A 16,838-nucleotide genomic window follows, 5' to 3' on the forward strand; every position below is an offset into this window, starting at 1 on the left:
ATTCTCATATCCCTCAAAGCGTTATGCCTCCAAAATCTGGGAGGCAGGAAAGGCAGTCCTTACCTCTATTTGACAGATGGGGAAACTGAGGCCCAGGGAATGACAGTGAGCTGCCAGCGCGTCACGGGGAGTTGGTAGAGGACAAGTGACTAGAGCTGTGGCCGGGGTTCTTCCTGGAACCTAAGGCCGGTGTGCAGAGGGGTGGGGCAGAGGCAAGGGGCACGGGGTGGCTCGGACTAATGGACTTTGACCAACTGGCAATAAGGAAGAGAAACGGCAATAACTTCAGGCAGCTAAGGCTGGGCCCTAACCAGGAACTTGTGTCTGGGGAGAAACAGGTGTACGGTTCTCCCTCCTCAGGGCCCTAGAAAGCAGGCCCCGTCCCTGAGGGCTATGGCTCCCCACGGTCCCCAACCACACTCAGAAGTCAGGGCAGCCTTCACAGTTAGGCCTGATTCAAGTCTCGGCTCTACCGCTGAGCCCTTTACCTTCTGCCTCACTTTTCTCATCTGTGAAATGGGTGAGAATCTTTCCCTCTCAGGATTGTTCCAGCCCATACCAGCTCTTGGTTGTCACTTTGGTGCTGTTACTTGCTCTGAGAAACAGCCTGTCCATAAACGTCATTAGAGGTGTGCATCCCTTTGCACTCTTTGGTGTGCAGGGCAAAGACCTAGAAGTGGAATTGCTGGGTCACGAGTACAAGTGTCTGGCCATTCACAATACAGACCAGTCCTGCCCAAGCGCCCGGCGATGTGCCGCCCGCAGGGACATCAGCATTCAGATGCCAGCCGGTGGCTTGGGAACTGTCCCCGTCTCTCTCTCTCACTCGCACGCTTTCCTTCCCACCCGCACCTGTCGCGCGTTGTCCCCCTTCAGACAGCGCCTGGCAGGGCAGCACGTCTGCCTGACGGTGGTGGCCGGCGATGTCACAGGGCTGCCAGGCCCGGCCAGAGGGCCCCACTCCCTCCTGTGGTGTGACTGTGCTCCCTTAACTCTCCAGAGGCCCCACACAGGGCACACAGCGGCCCGGGTACAGCTGTGCACCAGGCCTCCACTTCAGTGATGCCCACTTTACAGGCGGAAACGGAAGCTCCGAGGAGCGAGGGAGCGGGAGAGGGGGGTTGTGCGCATATTCGCTGGGCGATTGTGGTCAAGGTGAAGGCTGGGGATCCTCTGGGGAGCACAGCAGTGGGTGGCAGAAGGCACTGCCTGGGGCACAGGGTCTGTCCTTAGGGTGACCTCAGGCAAATTGCTTTCTCTCTGTTCCCGGCCTGTTTACCTTTGTCTACAGGGATAATAATGTCTGCCCCCTAAGCTCGTGGTGAGATAAAATAAGAAAATGCTTTGAAAACTCTCTAGAGACCCTTTAAAAGTGCAGGCCTGGCAGGAGCACGTAGTAGGGACTTTACCAGTCCTGGCAGGAGCACGTAGTAGGGACTTTACCAGTCCTGGCTGTAGTTCGGGAGCCCCTTCATTGGGCCGGGCGGGCGGGGGGTGGGGCCAGCGCTGTGACTCAGACGGGCGGGCCAGGAAGGGCTGCCCAGCCGGTCTGACCGGCCCGGATGCGAGCCGGCCGCCAGGGCCCTCCCGGGGCAGGGCCGCCCGCGGGGTGACGGGAAGGGAGGCCGGCGGTGCGGGGAGCCCGGGCTCCGGCGGGAAGTGGGAGCGGCTCGAACGCGGGAGCGCGGCGGCCGCTGACCGGGATGGGAGCGGAGCCCCCAGGCCGCCCGCAGCCTCTGGAGCCCCGCTGAGCCGGCCGCGGGGACCCCGCGCGGGAGCCGAGATGTGCCTGCGCCTTGGTGAGCCGCGGCGCGGGGTGCGGGGGGGCGGGGGACCCCGGGAGGCCCGCACCACCCAAGGCTGCGGCCGCGGCGGAGCACTGTCGGGGGAGCCGGGGACCGGAGTCCAGGCCGCCTTCCCTGCAGGGCACTGGGCTCTGGCCAGCTGTGCCAGCGGAGATGTGGAGGGATGCGGTGCCCTCCGGCCTCTTCCCCCGTTTCCTCTCTTGCGGAGGCGGGACCCCCCCCCACCCCCCACCCCCCAGGCCGGGGAAGAAACGCTGGGGAGAGCAGCCCCCACCTCGCCCAGAAGGAAGACGCAGGAGGAAATCCGGCCCAGGGAGCTCTGAGCCAGAGGCCGCCTGCCTTCCGCTTCCTCGCCGTGCCCAGGGTTCCTACTGCCATTCCCTGGGGTGGGGAGAAGGACCACTGGCGAACAGGACCCGGCGGGGAGTGGGGTGCATGTCCCCTCGCTCACTCCCTGGGCTCAGCGGTGCTGCTCTTGGCATCAGACACACCTGGGGAGTCCAAGAGACCTTGTGAGCCTCAGTTTCCTCTGCTGTAAAATGGGGTGGTAGCCCCTCCTCCTTAGGACTACCCTGAGGATAAAGGAGCTCTAAGAGTGAAATGCTTACCAGGATGCAACCACAGGGCTAAGTGCTCCAAGAATGGTGACTTAGCAACAAGCCAGGGCCTGGCCTCAGACTCTCTGCCCAGCGCTCCAGGCACAGCCCGCGGCGATGGCACGGTGCCTCCAGTTGGACCAAAGTCTTGGGCCTGGGATGCTGCTGTTGTTTATGAGCCCGCCCGGCTCAGGGCCGGGTGGCATCTGGGTGCCAGGTGGGTGGGTGGATGGGGCGAGGTGGGTCAAGGCCCTGGGACAAAGCTTCTGTGCCCCTTCCTGTTTGGCCAGCAGTTAATCTACACGATGCCATTCCGGTTCCACATGCCTGTCCAGCCTATCACCTGCCCTCTGACTCTCCTCCATCTGCAGCTGCAGCTGCAGAGGGTCCTGCGGGCTCTGGGTTCTCAGATCAGCCAGACCAAGCCTTCCCCGTCTGACACGGGAGTCATCTGGGCCTCAGAAAGGGGCTGGCACAGGGTCACACGGAGTGTCTGTGCCTGGATGGCCCCATCCCTCCCTGATTCCTGGGGACTACCTCCTGGCACAGGGTCCCCAAGAGCATGGCAGGATGAGCCCCACCCATGGCCCTGACACGCTGTCCCCCACAGGTGGCCTGAGTGTGGATGACTTCCGGAAGGTGCTGATGAAGACGGGGCTGGTGCTGGTGGTGCTGGGCCACATGAGCTTCATCGCGGCCGCCTTGCTCCACGGCACCGTGCTGCGCTACGTGGCTGCCCCCCACGACACCGTGGCTCTGCAGTACTGCGTGGTCAACATCCTCTCGGTCACCTCTGCCATCCTGGTAGGCCCAGGCCGGGAGCGGCTGGCGGGGCTGGCGGGGGCCGGAAAGGTCTCCGATGAGTCTCCACCCGGAGCCTGGGATGGGCCAGTAGAGAGCCCATGCACTAACCCCTGCTCCACTTACCAGCGGCATGAGCCACCCAAGCTCCCTTTGCCTCAGCTTCCTCACCTATAAAGTGGGGATCGTAACAGTGGCCACCACAGAGGGTCCTGGTGAGCACTGGACGGGATGGATCATCCACTGAAGTGCTCGGCACAGTGTCTGCCACATGCTCAGCCTCGCTGCTGTGAGCTGGGATGATGAGTATAGTGGGCAATAGGCAAGACGCCACTGGACAGAAGGAAGGAGCAGCCGCTCAGCTGGAGAGCGTTCAGGAGGGTTCACCGAGGGAGCAGCCCCTGAGCTGGGCACTGATGGCTGAGGAGAAATTCCAGGATAGGGTGCAATTTCCATAGCCCATGTGTGTGGCCAACAGGTAGTAGAGGAAGCTGGGATAGCATTCCAAGTACAGAGAATGGCAGATGCAAAGGTATGGAAGTGGGAATAGCTCAGGTCTGTTCTGGAAACACTGAAAAAACAATGTTTCAGAAGCTTAGCATGAGGCCTGGTCTACATAAGTACTGAATAAATGGTAGCCACGGTTATGCCTAGGTGTCAGTACCGGCTTGATGAATACATGAATGAAGGAGCCCGGTATTCTCAAGTGCATAAAGTTCTTTCCCACCTAGCCACAGAGGTGGCCACAGCCCTTTGGGGAACGTCCACATGTCAGCGTCAGGTCCTTCCCTGCCACCTCCTGGCTAAGGGACTTATTTTTCCCTGTCAGCCTGGTCCCTCCCCTGCATAACGAAGCTCGGCCAGCCCAGTAAGGAGCGCCTCCGTCAGTGGGACAGGCTGAGCCATGGCGATGTGTGCGGTGCTTTGGCGTTATTATTACTGTTGTGTTTTCCTCTCACCAGCCTGGATAGAAGGCAAGGAAGGCCGTGAGCTCAGGATTATGGGCTCCAGGATGGACCACTTCCGCTTTACCCTCATTTCCTCATTTAATTCTCACTGTTCTCAGCAACATGGGGCCATTATTATCCCGACAGGGGGAAACCTCTCAGGGACTCACCCAGCCTCCTGCTGAAGCAAAGTGGCCAGGCTGGATTTGACACAATGTGTCTGACACCAAAGTCAGTGTCTTTTCTATAAGCTCATCCTGCAGAGCAGGACTTAGCCCAGAGAGGTTGAGGCACCTACTCATGGCTGCACAGTGAGTTACAGACATTGCTGGACTCCTGTTATACCACCTGCCTCCTATGGGTGCAGCCCATGCCTGACACAGTGAGGGAGCTCAGGAAGGAAGCCTGGCTGAATGGAGCCCCAGAGAGCCAGGGGGCAGCTGGTGGGTTAAACAGCCAACTCTTGGGGCTGAGAGGGCGCTGTGCGGACAGCATCATGAGCAGGCTGTGTGTGGTGTCTACATCCAGGGCAATGAGGAAGAGGCTTGGCAGGGTGGGGCTGAGATGCTGCTGGGACTGAGGCCAGGTCGCTGAGAGCTTGAGATAACGTACTCCTAAGATTTTGAATTCTCTGTAAAGTGTCCTGATTTGTTTATTTTGTGTTTAGTTCCTTGACAGCGAGTTACTTAGTTTCTTCCCAAATCTCTTCCACTCCCGGGAGGCAAGTCATGCATATCCTGGTACATGCCGCTGCGGCCCTGGGATACACAGGCCCCTGTTGGAGCTACACAGCTATGGGCAGTGGGGAGCCATGGAAGGTTGTAGGCAGGAAGTGACTGGGCTTTAGAAACATCACTTGGGGGCTGGACCAGGAGGGGGCAGTGCCTCCATGCAGATCAAAGTAATGAAGCTAAGGCAAAGCAGTGGGGGGGAGGAGGCGGCTTGAGGGCTCCAGTTGGCATTGGTGGAATCCTTATCTGAGAGGGGCCCTGACCTCACTGCCCGCTCTCCTCCAGCAGGAGGGTCAGGGCTGACTTGAGTCTCCCCACAGGTCATCACCTCGGGCATCGCAGCCATTGTGTTGTCACGCTACCTCCCCAGCATCCCTCTGGTATGTGGCACCTCCTGGAATGGGGCTTTGGGGAAAGAAGGGCCTGGCCTGCTGGGAGGGGGTGAGCTGACCCCATGGGGGCCAGAACTGCCCATGTGGGGTGGAGCCCGATAGCCACTGACCAGTGGTCTCTCCTATCCAGCGCTGGGCAGTATTTAGTTCAAGTGTGGCCTGTGCCCTTCTCTCTCTGACCTGTGCTCTCGGACTCTTGGCCTCGATCGCTGTGACCTTCGCCACCCAGGGCCGGGCACTGCTGGCCGCCTGCACTTTTGAGAGCCCCGAACTACTGGCCCTGGCACCCGACTGTCCCTTCGACCCCACACGCATTTATGTGAGTGCTTAGGCCTGGGATGGGGTGGGGAGTGGGGGGTCAATCAAGTGCTCATCAGAGGTGGGAAGGGTTCTTGGAGCCTTGCCCGCCCACCCCCAACCCCTGTGGCCATCTCCGCCCCCTGTGTCCCCGCAGAGCTCCAGCCTGTGCCTCTGGGGTATCGCACTTGTGTTCTGCGTGACAGAGAGTGTGTTCGCTGTGCGATGCGCCCAGCTCGCCCACCAGCTGCTGGAACTGAGGCCCTGGTGGGGGAAAAGCAGCCACCACATGGTAAGGCCTGCCATCCCCTCCACAGCTGTGACCCCCCTCATTTTCTGGGAGCCCCTGCTGGGCAGCCCCCATCCCTCTGCATGGGGCTCCCACTTGAGAACTGGGGCGACAGTGTTCTCCCCAGGACCAAAGGGAGAGGCCTGGAGGCTCAGAGGGGTCAGATCTCCCAGCTAAGACACACCGTTGGCTCCTGGTTCACCCAGGGCCCAGGACTTGAGGGGGGGGGGGGTCATCTGGGCTGGAACTGGGGGCACTCCAAGGGTGTGGCCTGGGATGCAGTGATGCCGCTCTGCTTCAGGGAGCCTTGTCTCCCCGGGGGGCCTGGAGGAGACCCAGACCCAGGTCCACAGCCTGGCAGCCTCTCCTGTCTCCGCAGATGCAGGAGAGCCTGGAGCCTGCGGAAGGCCATGACCTGATGAGCTGCCCCAGCTCTGGCCCACTGACCCTCTGACAGCTGCTGCCTCACCCAACCCCATGAGCACGGGGACCTGCAACCAAGTCTGCACTGTGACCAGGCCAGGATCCCTGGAGCTGGCCGTGAGGGCTCGGTGGCCATTCCCGGATCTGGGTGGGGATTTTAAACCCCTCCCCCGGCCACCCACGCTCTGCGCTGAAGTGAGACTTTATTCTGAAGTTATTAAAAAGAGCAGGAGGCATGCAGCAGGGGAGGGCTCGGCCAGGGCCTGTGCTTTCCCACGCAGGATGCAGGGGGCGGGGCGGTGAGCTGTGTCTGTGGGCCTGTGTTCATCCACGTGCTGAAAGGCGGGCGGGGGTTCAAGGGGCTCACAACTGCATTTGGGGGGTTTTCCTTTAGCAGCGTGGCCTCCAGCCAACAAAAGCTGCAGCAGGAAGGGAAGGATGGCTCCAGGAAGCTGTATCCTTATCCCTCCGCGCCCCACCCCCCATCCTTCTCTCCCCTCCAAATAAAAAGACTGGCTCCTCACCTGCGCTCGGTTTCCACGCTCCCCACCCAGGCTGAGACCTACCAGGGTGGGGTGGGGAGGGGGAACTGCCGGTGACTGGGGCAGGGACATCTGGCCTCGGGGCTGTGTGTGTGGGTTGGGAGGGGGGCTGGTTGAAATTCTGAGTCGAGGTAGGGGAAGGCTGACTCGGAGGGGAGGACCACGCCAGAGCCTGTCTCCCTATCTTTGCCGAAGGGAGAGATGGCCTTGGATTGGGGTGCTAACCGCTTGCTTGGGCCTTGGGAGGACGGCAGGGTTCCCTTTTCCATAGGCTCCCCCCAGAGTGCGGACCCTGGGGGGAAGGCCCAGTCTGACCCCCAGCCTGGAGAGACACAAGGGAGGGGAAGCGAGAGCCGGGAGCGGCCGGTGGAGGCGGGGAGGAGGGGACCTGGCTCCTCGCTCAGAACTGGGAGGCGCTGCTGGGGTCGCACTGCAGCAGGCGCACGATGGACGGGTCGCTCTTGGCCCCGCGGATGAACTCCTCCAGGGACAGCTTGCCTGCAGCGGGAGGGAACGGTGTCGGGGGAAGGCGGCCCGCGCGAGGGGAGGCAGAGGGCAGAGCCGCGGAGGGGGAGGAGGTGGCGCCCGCCCCTGCCCCTCACCGTCGTTATTCGTGTCCATTTGGCGGAAGATTTTCTCCGTCCTCTTCTCCGGGGTCGACTCGTCCTCCGGCATCTTCATCACCGACGAAACCATCTTGTAAATGGCCTGGGGGTCGGGAGGGGAAGGCGGGGAGTGAGAGGAGGCTGCCGAGCACCCCCCACCCCAACCTTCAGAAGCGCCTCCAGGTACACTGACGAGTGGAGAGGGGGTCACGGGGGCGTGGGGGCCCCGGGGTCCGGGAGGGAGTGTCTGGAAAGGTTTCCCAGGAGGGGGGTCTGTAGGCGAGGGCCCGGACCAAGTTCCGTGGCGCGCAGGTGGGAGAGCAGTTGCTGACCGAGGGATAGGCATTCCCAAAGAGCGCCGCGGGGAGCTCCGAGCGGGCGCCGACAGTTTGGGGGTAGCTGAGTGCAGGGGGTGAGCAGAGATGTGGGAAGACATGGGCTGCAGGTTCCCGGGTAAGCACGGTTTTGGCGCTGTTTCTCGGAAACTCCGGGCGCCCCGCGCTGGGCACGGACGGAGGGATTTGGGCTGCGGCAGGTGGCACTGGGCTGCGGTACCGCTGTGGCCGGCAGGGGGCGCTGGGCCGCCGTGAGGGCTGGAAGGCCCGAGGCTGCAGGGCCCAGAGGGGGCGGGGAATGTTATGCAAATAAACGCAAATGAGCATCTGCCGGGGGCGGGGACAACCTGGACTCCGCGGGACCCTAGGCAGTAGTCGCCCACGTGCAGGAGCTCCGAGGCACACCAAGGGGGGGGGGGGGGTTGCGCTAAAAGTACACAGAGCACGTGGGGCTTGGCGGGTGGGATCGGCTCAAGGACCGGGCCGATCGTCTCCATCTTCCAGCTTTTCGCTACTGAAACCACCTCCAAGAAACCTGCTCCCCTTCGCCCATACCACAAATGTACCCTGCCTCAGATCCGGCTTTAGCTCCACCTGGTCTCTCCCAGCCCCATTCCCTGGGTCTGTGCCCGCACGCTGCCTCCGAGAGCTCTTTCTAAACACAGATCTCCACCGCCACGTCCCCAGCCAGCGGGCCGCCCCCTCTCTCCAGTCATCCGCAGGCCTCCCTCCAGACCTGCCGTGCACTCAGCTCCTTCTGGATGCTGGCCCACGCCTCTTCTGCTGCCTCCCACTCCTCGCGGCTCAGCTTCCGTGGCGCTTGCCTAGGGAGCCCTCCTCGGATCCATGCTGGTGGGGCCCACATGCCCGCTCGGAGCCTCCTGGGCTTCTCCTTAGGGGACGCCGCAGGGGACGCCTTTGTTGGATTGTTTCTAGTCCCCAACATACACATAAGGACCGTGGACATCTAGCTAGTGCCCATATCCCCAGAGCTGAGCGCCGTGCCCGGCTTCTGGCAGGAACTTCCCTTTCGAAAGCCACTGGCACCTCCCACTGCCCTCTGTACCAAGTCCAAGCCATTTGGCCCTTGGCATTCAGAGTTTTTACAATCTGGTCCCTCTGACCCCTCCACTATCAGGCCTCCACGGGTAGGTGATTCTGCCGCAACTAAACACTCCTGCACCTTCCCGGTTCCCCAGCATTCACAGCCTCTGCCTGGAACGACAATGCCAGCTACCATTTATGTGGCAGGTACTTTATCCCTATTTTCCAGATAAGAAATAAAGGCTCAGGAAGGGAATTCATGGCAGAGACCAGATTAGAACCCACTTCCTCTTAGTTGCTGGAGAGATGCTTGTGGGTGGTGATGATCCGCGGGGGCTGTGAGGTAAGGGGCACCTGGAGTGGCATCCTGTTTCCACTAATCACTTGCTAGGTAGCCTTCGACAAGTACTTAACCTCTGTGAGACTCAGTTTTCTCATCTGTAAAATGGGGTAATCATGTCTCCCTCGTGGGGATTGTCTAACGGATTAAATGAGATCATGTGTATAGAACAGTGACTGGCTAGAGTAAGTAGTCAGTAAACAGCAGCTTGTATACTAATTGTTACTCACCCACCACATCCTCAGTTCTTCCCTGACCTTCAGTCCCCTGAGCTCCCAGATGCCACATTGACAACCCTGTCACCAAGCTGCGCAGTGTGGCCTGCCCACCAGGGTGGGCGCCCCAAGCAGCCAAGATGCAGTTTCTTCTCTTCTAGTGAACTGACCACAGGACAGGGTCTGAGAAGGGCTGAGCAGGCGACTTAGTGAACGCCCCCTTGTGGGCCTCCTAATTAATTGTCTGGAATTGCTGCTCACTCACTGTTTCCCTGGAGCTGACTTGTCATTAATCAGGCACTGGGGCTTGCCTGACTCTGCACTGGCCTCTGGGGCTGACTGATGGGCTGTAGCGAGGGAAACCAGGGCCCAGCCAGCAGAGGCCAGCCAGGCCGTCCCGAGGATGCCCAGGGAATGGGACTGGCTGGCGCCCCCAGCAGGGCTGAGATTTACCAGTATATACCAGTGCAACCGCGCTAAGTGGTAAAACATGAACACCCCGCCACATTGGCTGGTATCCAGCTGCTGCCCAACCCCTCAGTAATCCTCCACCACTCTGGCTACCTCAGCCTTTCCACCAGAACCCCCAGAACTCCCCACTACCCATCAACTAGAGACTTAACGCCTGGCCCGCAGGAGTCACTGACAAACGTAAAGGCTTTCCCCTCTTGACAGGCAAAGGGAGGCACCACATCCCAAGGCAGCCCATTCTACTCTAGCTGGAGAGAGCAGACCCAGGCCCTAGTGGCAGAGAAGCCGACAAGTCCAGTAGGGCGAGGTGAGTTAGAAGTGGGGAGCAGTCGGCAGAGCTGAGGGACGAAAAGAAAGGCAGAAGGAAGGGGAGCAAGGGCTTGAGCAAAGCTGTGCAGCAGGATTACTCAGGGCACATTCCAAGGACGTTGAAAAGGCCATTCCGGCTGGAGCAGAGAATGTGCAGGAAGAGAATCACGTTTACCAAGAACCAACTGTCTTCGGGGCCTTCTGCCAGAGTCCCGTCCCACTTTACACCTATCGTAGCCTTGAGGGTTAACATCCTCACTTACAGGTGAAGAAACAGAAGCTCAGGTACAAGGAACTGGATGGGTAAAAAGAGAACCAGAGCCTTGATGGTCTTTAGTGCTGCACTGAGGGGATGGACACTCTGGACGCTTTTTGAGATAAAGCTAACAGGTCACACTTAAATTTGTATTAAAATGACATTCTTATCAGGTCCTAAATTCTCCCTGTAAGATCAGAATTTTTCAGATGAGCTATCTAAGAGTTGAGTCCACCTCCAGAATGGGAAGCCAGACCCTTTTCAAGAGGTAGCTCTGAGTGGTAGCCAGCTTGAGCTTGACCCCTCTTATATGCTGTGTGACCTTAGACAAGTCACTTCACCTCTCTGAGCCACATGAGGCTGCTGTAAAGATGCACGGAGCTCGTGGCTGTAAGCGCGAGGCTATTAGAGAGCCCTGAATTAATTAGTTGGATTGTGGCTGGGTATCCAGATGGAATGTGGACTGTGAATCCAGGTGGCCCACTCACAGGCTGTGTGGCCTCGAGCAAATGTCTTTACCTCTCTGAGCAACTGTTTTCTCTTGAGTAAATGAGGATCGATTCAACGTAACTGGCCTGTTCTCTGCAGGAATGTCAAATCTTGAAAGACAAAGAAAGGCTGAGGAACTGTCACAGACTAACAGGGACTAAAGAGACACGAAAACAAAATGCAATGTGTGATCCTAGATCAGGGCAAAAGAGAGTATTATGAAGACATTTGGCAAAATTGGAATATGGTCTGTAGGTTAGATAACAGCATTGTTTCTGTGTTAAATGCCCTGACTCTGATGATCATATTGTGGGCTATGTAAGAGGATGTCCCTGTTCTTAGGGACTATATCCCGATGTATCTGGGGGTAAAGGGTCCTGTCCGGAACAACAAAATGTTACACACATGTGCACACACACACACAATGATAAAGCAGTGGTGGTCAATATTAATTGGTGGATCTGGCTAAAGGGTTTATGGGAGTTTACTCAACTTTTCTTTAAATGAGAAAAGATTTCCTAATGAAAGAGTTTTTTAAATGGGCTGTAAGAATAGCAGCTGCTGCCTCCTACCCACAGGGCTGTCAAGAGGATGGAAAGGGGTGGGGTGCACGCTGCTGGGCCCTGCTCCTGGCATTCTGAGGGGCCCAGGGGCCCACCTGCACAATCTCGAGCATCTCCTCACGGCTGATGTAGCCGTTGCCGTCCAGGTCGTACATGCTGAAGGCCCACATGAGCTTCTGCTCCAGGCGGCCACGCGAGGTCACGCTCAGCGCGATGATGAACTCCCGGAAGTCAATGGTGCCATCGCTGTTGGTGTCGAAGGTGCGGAAGACGTGCTCAGCGAACTTGGAGGCGTCACCATAAGGGAAGAAGTTGGCGTAGATCTTCTTGAATTCGTCCACGTTGAGGATGCCCGTGGGGCAGTCCTTGAGGAAGCCCTTGTACCACTCCTGCAGCTCCAGCTCCGAGAACTCCGTGTTCTCCCGCAGGTCTTGCAGCATCTCGGGCCGAAGCTTGCTGTTCTGCTTGCCCATGGCCGCTGAGCTGAGTCCTACCTAGGTCCCCCAGAGAGTCAAGGAATGGAGAGGGGAGGTCAGGCCCTCCTGGCCCCTTGACACCACTCCAGGAGGGCCCCCAAACACCAGACACCCAGCCTCTCTTTTGACTCAGTGAGAGAGAGGAGCTGGCCCAGGTCACAGCCTGCACCCAGGCATCCTGCCTCCGTGACAGGCTCCACACCATTTCCCCAGACCTCACCCTTCCCCAGGGAACAGGCCTGGAGACAGGGAGGGAAGGGGCTTACTTTCACGAAGGCCCTGCTCAGCGCCAGCCACTGGGCCTTCACAGATATACACCACTTCACCCTCCCAAGCGAAGCCTGGGGATTAGTCCCATTTTACAGATGAGAAGACAGGATCAAGGGAGTGAGGTGACCTGGTTCAAGTGTCACAGCCATGGAGTCACAAGACTGACTCCCAGCGTTTCCCAGGGAGAGGCAGAGCGGCCTTCCGGTCTGCCTCCCTCCTCCCCATGGCCCCTCATTATCTCACATATGCCTGATGACCACGAAATACATCTGCAGCCCGCCCACTGACCTGTCCTCCCACACACCTGTGCCCCACAGGGGGTGGCATAAGATAGGTGTTGGCGTGGGCTTAGAGCCAGACCACCTGGGTTTAAGTCCCAGCTCTGCCTCTTACCAGCAATGTGACCTTGGGCAATTTCCTTAAACTCTCTCTGGCTCATCTGTAAAGTGGGGTAACAGTACCTACCTCATGAGGGTTGTGGAATCAAATTAGTTAACACATGGGAAGCATTTAGAATGTCTGCACGTGTAAGTGCTAGATAAGTGTTAAATAAATAAAAATGATTTCCATGTACTAGATGCCGCAAGACGCATGCACCACACACACATGAATGCATACTGACACATGACACACAGCTCACCAAATCCATATGCTGGGTCCCCCGCCACACACCAGCCCACACCCACCCATGGGTCACCATGCTTCCACATACGACAACATCCCCTCTGCTCTCCAACTCACATGGGCGGACACAGGGCACCACGCATGCACAACTCCCATACCCTTCCCATCACAACATGCCAGCCCACGATCCCACATGTCATCGCAAGCCAGCTCCCATGCCAACACCTCGCATGGGGCCAGCTGCACATGGGACCCTCAGGCTCCCTTGCTGGCTTTCTCTCCCCAGGGGTGCTGCCGGGTCCCAGGAAAGGGAGCTGCAGCCCTTCTCAGACCTCGGTGGGTCCCTCCTCCAGGGAGACCTGCAGCCAGCCAACCCTCCCCAGCACTCACCTGGCCTCTAGTCCAGAAAGGTCCCCCGCGTGCGGGAGCTTAGAGTGTGGAGGGCTGAGGGGACAGCAACGGAGAGAGACAGCCAGGCAGTTCTGGGCAAAGATGCGGGAATATGTGCAGGTGAATCTCCCCGGCTTAGGGCTGTGCGACAGGGCGAGGGGGTTCCTTGTGTGTGAATTTGCACGCAGCTCTGTGCACATGTGGGTGAGCGTGTGTGTGAGTGCATGTGTTCATGTATGTACATGTGCCCCTGGTTTCTGCACTGCATGTGTCTCCCCATGTGCCTCAATCCCTGTCTGTGCATGTGCATGTGACTAGGTATGCACCCCTCACAGTGAGGGAGATGCGCCTGTGTGCCCCCAGCAGAGTCTCACATGCATGTTGCTGTAAGTTGGCCGCCCTCCCTTCTAAACCAGCCTCTCCTGCCCAAGCCGAGGGTGAACAAGTGTGTGGGAGGGGCTGAGGACAGGCCTGTGGCCGGGGTGGCCGAGTGTGTCCCCTAGTCCCTCCTCAAGGTCCAAGGAACTGGGTCATGGGGTGGGGGCAGAGAGGTGCGCTGGGCAGGAGAGAGCCTCCCGGGCCCCCTCTTCCCCGCCACCCTCGGAGTTGACCTCCCGGTGGGAAGACGTGGAAATGACGGCGGTAAAAGATTCTGTTGTCTCGCAAAGACCCCAGTCCCCACAATGGGGCGGACTCACAGCTCGACCTGGGGAACCTGCCCGGGGACCCCCCTGGACCTCCCGCAGCCCTCGCCCCAGCCCCCGCCTCAATCCCGGCAGCGCCGGCCGAGCCGCCCCTCCTGGAGGGGGCGCGCTGCGGCGGCCGAAGCCGAGCCCTCCGCGCGGGCCACTCCGAGGTCAGCACCTTGGAGAGCTCCGCGCGCGGTGCCCCGGCGGCCCCCCTCCCCGCGCGCCCGGAGGGAGGGTTCCGGGGGGCGCGGCAGCGGCGGGGTGGGGAGCCCTGGACGTGGCCCCCTCCCTCCGGCCGGCCCCCTCCCCGCACCCCCCAGCCCCGACCGGAGCGGCCCCCACTCACCGGCGACGCGGAGACACCGACTGCGCAGGGAAGGCGGCGCTGCTGCGGCGCGCGGCGACAGAGGCGGCCGGAGGGCGGGCGGGGGGCGGGAGGAGGGACTGCGAGGGAGGCGCCCCGCAGCGTTTGCCCGGGCCCTCCCCTGGGGTGGGGGTCCCGGCTTCTCCCTTCCCCCTCCAGCCCTGGGGGTTAGGGGGGCGATGGACGAGCCCCCGCCCCCTCCCCTGCCCCGAGAGGGAAGGGGACCCCCTCACTTCCCCGCCCCCCTCGCGAGGGAGCACCCGCCGGGGGAGGAGGACCGCGGTCCCATCTCTTGAGCATCTCGATTCAGGCAGCCCGACTGGGTGGCCAGAGGTCAGTGCCCAGACACCTCTTTCCTACGCCCAAGCACCCCACTGCCCACCCCGCCACTGCCAGCCTCCCCATCCCTACCTGGCGCGGAGCCGCACGTCGAATCCGAATCCGGATCCTAGTGGGGCGCTAATTGCCCTGCTGCCCGCGCGCCTCCACTCCGGAACTGAGCTGAGGGTTCTTCCGGGAGGGGCAGCGCCCACTCCTCCAGTCCTTGAGGTCTTGGGGGGCAGGCACGCCTGCTACCCCACCTCCTCCTTAGAGAACAGAGTGCACCCCCATATCCCGCCTGACACTCCAGATCTCCTCAGAATTAATCCCACCTTCCCACATTGATCTAACGTGCTCCTCCCCCTCACCTCCCCATCAAGGAAGCCGCCTGCCTCCCGCCCAGCCTCTGCCGTGGGGGCTGGGCCCATCCATCTCCAGCTTGGCGGGTTCTGGGGTGCATAGGCCCCGCTCAGCAGCCATCCCTATATCCTGAGCTCGAATGTTGTCCTTTCTCCATCTCTAGGAGGTGGTCCTTCGTGTCCCCACTTCACAGATGAGGAAACTGAGGTTCAAAGGGGTTACATGATTTTTCCAGTGTCTGACAGTAGTGATGGAAGGTTTGTCCTCAACCACTCGTTGCACATATTTATCAAGCACTAAGTCTGTGCCCAGCACTGTTCTAGGCAGCGGGGTTACAGGACTGGACAGTAAACAATGGACACAACAGCCCGGCTTGTGTGGCTCGGAGGCTGAGCATCAACCTAAGAACCAGGAGGTCACGGTTCCATTCCTAGTCAGGGCACATACATGCCTGGGTTGTGGGCTCGATTCCCAGTGCAGGCGTGTAGGAGGCAGCAGATCAATGAATGATTCTCTCTAATCGCTGATGTTTCTCTTTCTCTCTCCCTCTCCCTTCCTCTCTGAAATCAATAGAAACATATGTAAAGAAAACAATGGACACAGTGTACAAGTCAAGCCTACAGTGCATTGGGTACGGGTTTTGGGGGAAGGGGAGGTCGGTGTGCAGAGGCTGGGCGGCGGGCAGTGCTCCGGACCATGCCAAGGGCTTCAGGTTTTATTCCGGACGAGATGGGAACCTCTCCGGGCTTTGAGCCGTGAGAGGGTCTGACATCCAGGTCAAGCCTACGCAGGCCTTCTGTCAAGAACAGACTTTGAGGATTGGGAACCACGGTGGCAGCAAGGGGCCAACTCAGGGTAAAAGATGAGCAGGGTGGCACAGAGGGGCTGGTTCCCGGGGGTACTGAGAAGGCGGGCCCATTGCATCTGACTGGACAACTCCTCCCAATTCTGTGGTGCTGCCTGGGCCGTCCTGGCTCCCAGGGCTCAGACCCAAGCTCCAGGTTCCCAGGCCACGCTGCTCAGGTGGTCCCAGCCTCTCCTTGAGCTGGGAGCCAGGCTGCGGACGACCGGGAGGGCAGCTGGGCCCTCGGAACACCAGCTCCTCTGTGTGCCTTGGCACCCGTGTCGGGACCCCCTGGTGGAGGCGTGAGAGACGCCAGACATGTGTGGGTGGTTCCCAGCTGCCTCCTGCGTGAGGACCTGGGGGTGGGGAGAGACCTGCTGCTCAGCCCCCACCTCAGGCCCTTTGAGTGACAGGCTCTCTCCCCTCTCCCCACTAGGCCAGGAGGGCCTGCTGCCCGGGCAGGAAGAGGGGCCTGCCCTGCAGTCACTGCTTCAGGCCCTCTCCTCCCCCACCACCTCCCCCTTCCTCTCCCACCTGCCTGAAGCCAGACTCTCCCCATCCGTTCTCGGTCCCCTCCCATCCTGTGGTCTCAGTTTACCCTCACAGGGGCTCTCAGCCACTCTGCTCCTCCCACTTTCCTGCCCAGCCTCCCCTCCTCCAGGCGGCTCCTCAGCTCAGCACCTCTCCTGGGCTGGGCTCCTAGGAGCCCACTTCTCCCAGCCCCCCGTTTTCCTGCTCTGTGAGGCTGACTGATGCCCTGCCCTCAGGACCCCCGTCTGCATCCCGCCTCCCCATTGGGGCTTCTGAAGGCAGGGCCATGACCTTCCCTCCCCCTGCGTACCCCACCTCCCTTTGGTTTTCCCTGCACCTCAAGTGAGTAGGTGGACCTGGGGGTAGAGTTTGGGCCCTGGTAGGCTCTGCTGGCTACTTCCCATCAGCCACTTCTCCCTCCTAAGAAGCTCTGGGAGGCCTCTGTGAGCAAAGGGGGAAGATTTGGGGTCCCCCCCGCAAATGCACACTAAGGACCTTGGCCCAAGACCTCGTGCCCTG

General features: G+C 60.1%; 2 protein-coding genes across 5 annotated transcripts; one reads left to right on the top strand and one right to left on the bottom strand.

The window, feature by feature from the left end:
* The first annotated feature begins 1,768 nt into the window (after window positions 1–1,768).
* TMEM54 (transmembrane protein 54) lies at window positions 1,769–6,802 on the top strand. 2 transcript variants are annotated; one of them, XM_081087516.1, is made up of 6 exons: window positions 1,769–1,799; window positions 3,012–3,205; window positions 5,201–5,260; window positions 5,403–5,591; window positions 5,727–5,861; window positions 6,238–6,802. In XM_081087516.1, exons 1-6 carry the CDS (start codon window positions 1,784–1,786, stop codon window positions 6,310–6,312), a joined length of 669 nt encoding a protein of 222 aa, XP_080943642.1. In that variant the 5' UTR covers window positions 1,769–1,783; the 3' UTR covers window positions 6,313–6,802. The 2 variants fall into 2 exon arrangements, with proteins under 2 accessions (XP_080943642.1, XP_080943641.1); XM_081087515.1 differs by lacking the exon at window positions 6,238–6,802 and having other exon boundaries at window positions 5,727–6,164.
* On the bottom strand, window positions 6,468–15,019 carry HPCA (hippocalcin). Of its 3 annotated transcripts, none has more exons than XM_081087517.1 (6): window positions 14,675–15,019; window positions 14,246–14,343; window positions 13,211–13,302; window positions 11,546–11,944; window positions 7,426–7,531; window positions 6,468–7,321 (listed from the first exon to the last, which is right to left on the bottom strand). In XM_081087517.1, the coding sequence occupies exons 4-6, from the start codon at window positions 11,921–11,923 to the stop codon at window positions 7,224–7,226; spliced, it is 582 nt and encodes a 193-aa protein (XP_080943643.1). In that variant the 5' UTR covers window positions 11,924–11,944; window positions 13,211–13,302; window positions 14,246–14,343; window positions 14,675–15,019; the 3' UTR covers window positions 6,468–7,223. The 3 variants fall into 3 exon arrangements, with proteins under 3 accessions (XP_080943643.1, XP_080943644.1, XP_080943645.1); XM_081087518.1 differs by having other exon boundaries at window positions 13,211–13,351; window positions 14,675–14,902; XM_081087519.1 differs by lacking the exon at window positions 13,211–13,302 and having other exon boundaries at window positions 14,675–14,924.
* Window positions 15,020–16,838: the final 1,819 nt, after the last annotated feature.

This window comes from Myotis nattereri (genome assembly GCF_964212035.1).
Source record: "Myotis nattereri genome assembly, chromosome: 3".
NCBI classification, from domain to species: domain Eukaryota; kingdom Metazoa; phylum Chordata; class Mammalia; order Chiroptera; family Vespertilionidae; genus Myotis; species Myotis nattereri.

Coding starts and splice junctions, on each gene's coding strand:
- TMEM54 (XM_081087515.1), top strand. Junction 3,206..5,200: donor CGGTCACCTCTGCCATCCTG/GTAGGCCCAGGC, acceptor GTCTCCCCACAG/GTCATCACCTCGGGCATCGC. Junction 5,592..5,726: donor TCGACCCCACACGCATTTAT/GTGAGTGCTTAG, acceptor GTGTCCCCGCAG/AGCTCCAGCCTGTGCCTCTG.
- HPCA (XM_081087517.1), bottom strand. CDS start 11,923: ATGGGCAAGCAGAACAGCAAGCTTCGGCCCGAGATGCTGCAAGACCTG. Junction 7,532..11,545: donor AGATGCTCGAGATTGTGCAG/GTGGGCCCCTGG, acceptor CCCGACCCCCAG/GCCATTTACAAGATGGTTTC. Junction 7,322..7,425: donor AATGGACACGAATAACGACG/GTGAGGGGCAGG, acceptor CTCCCGCTGCAG/GCAAGCTGTCCCTGGAGGAG.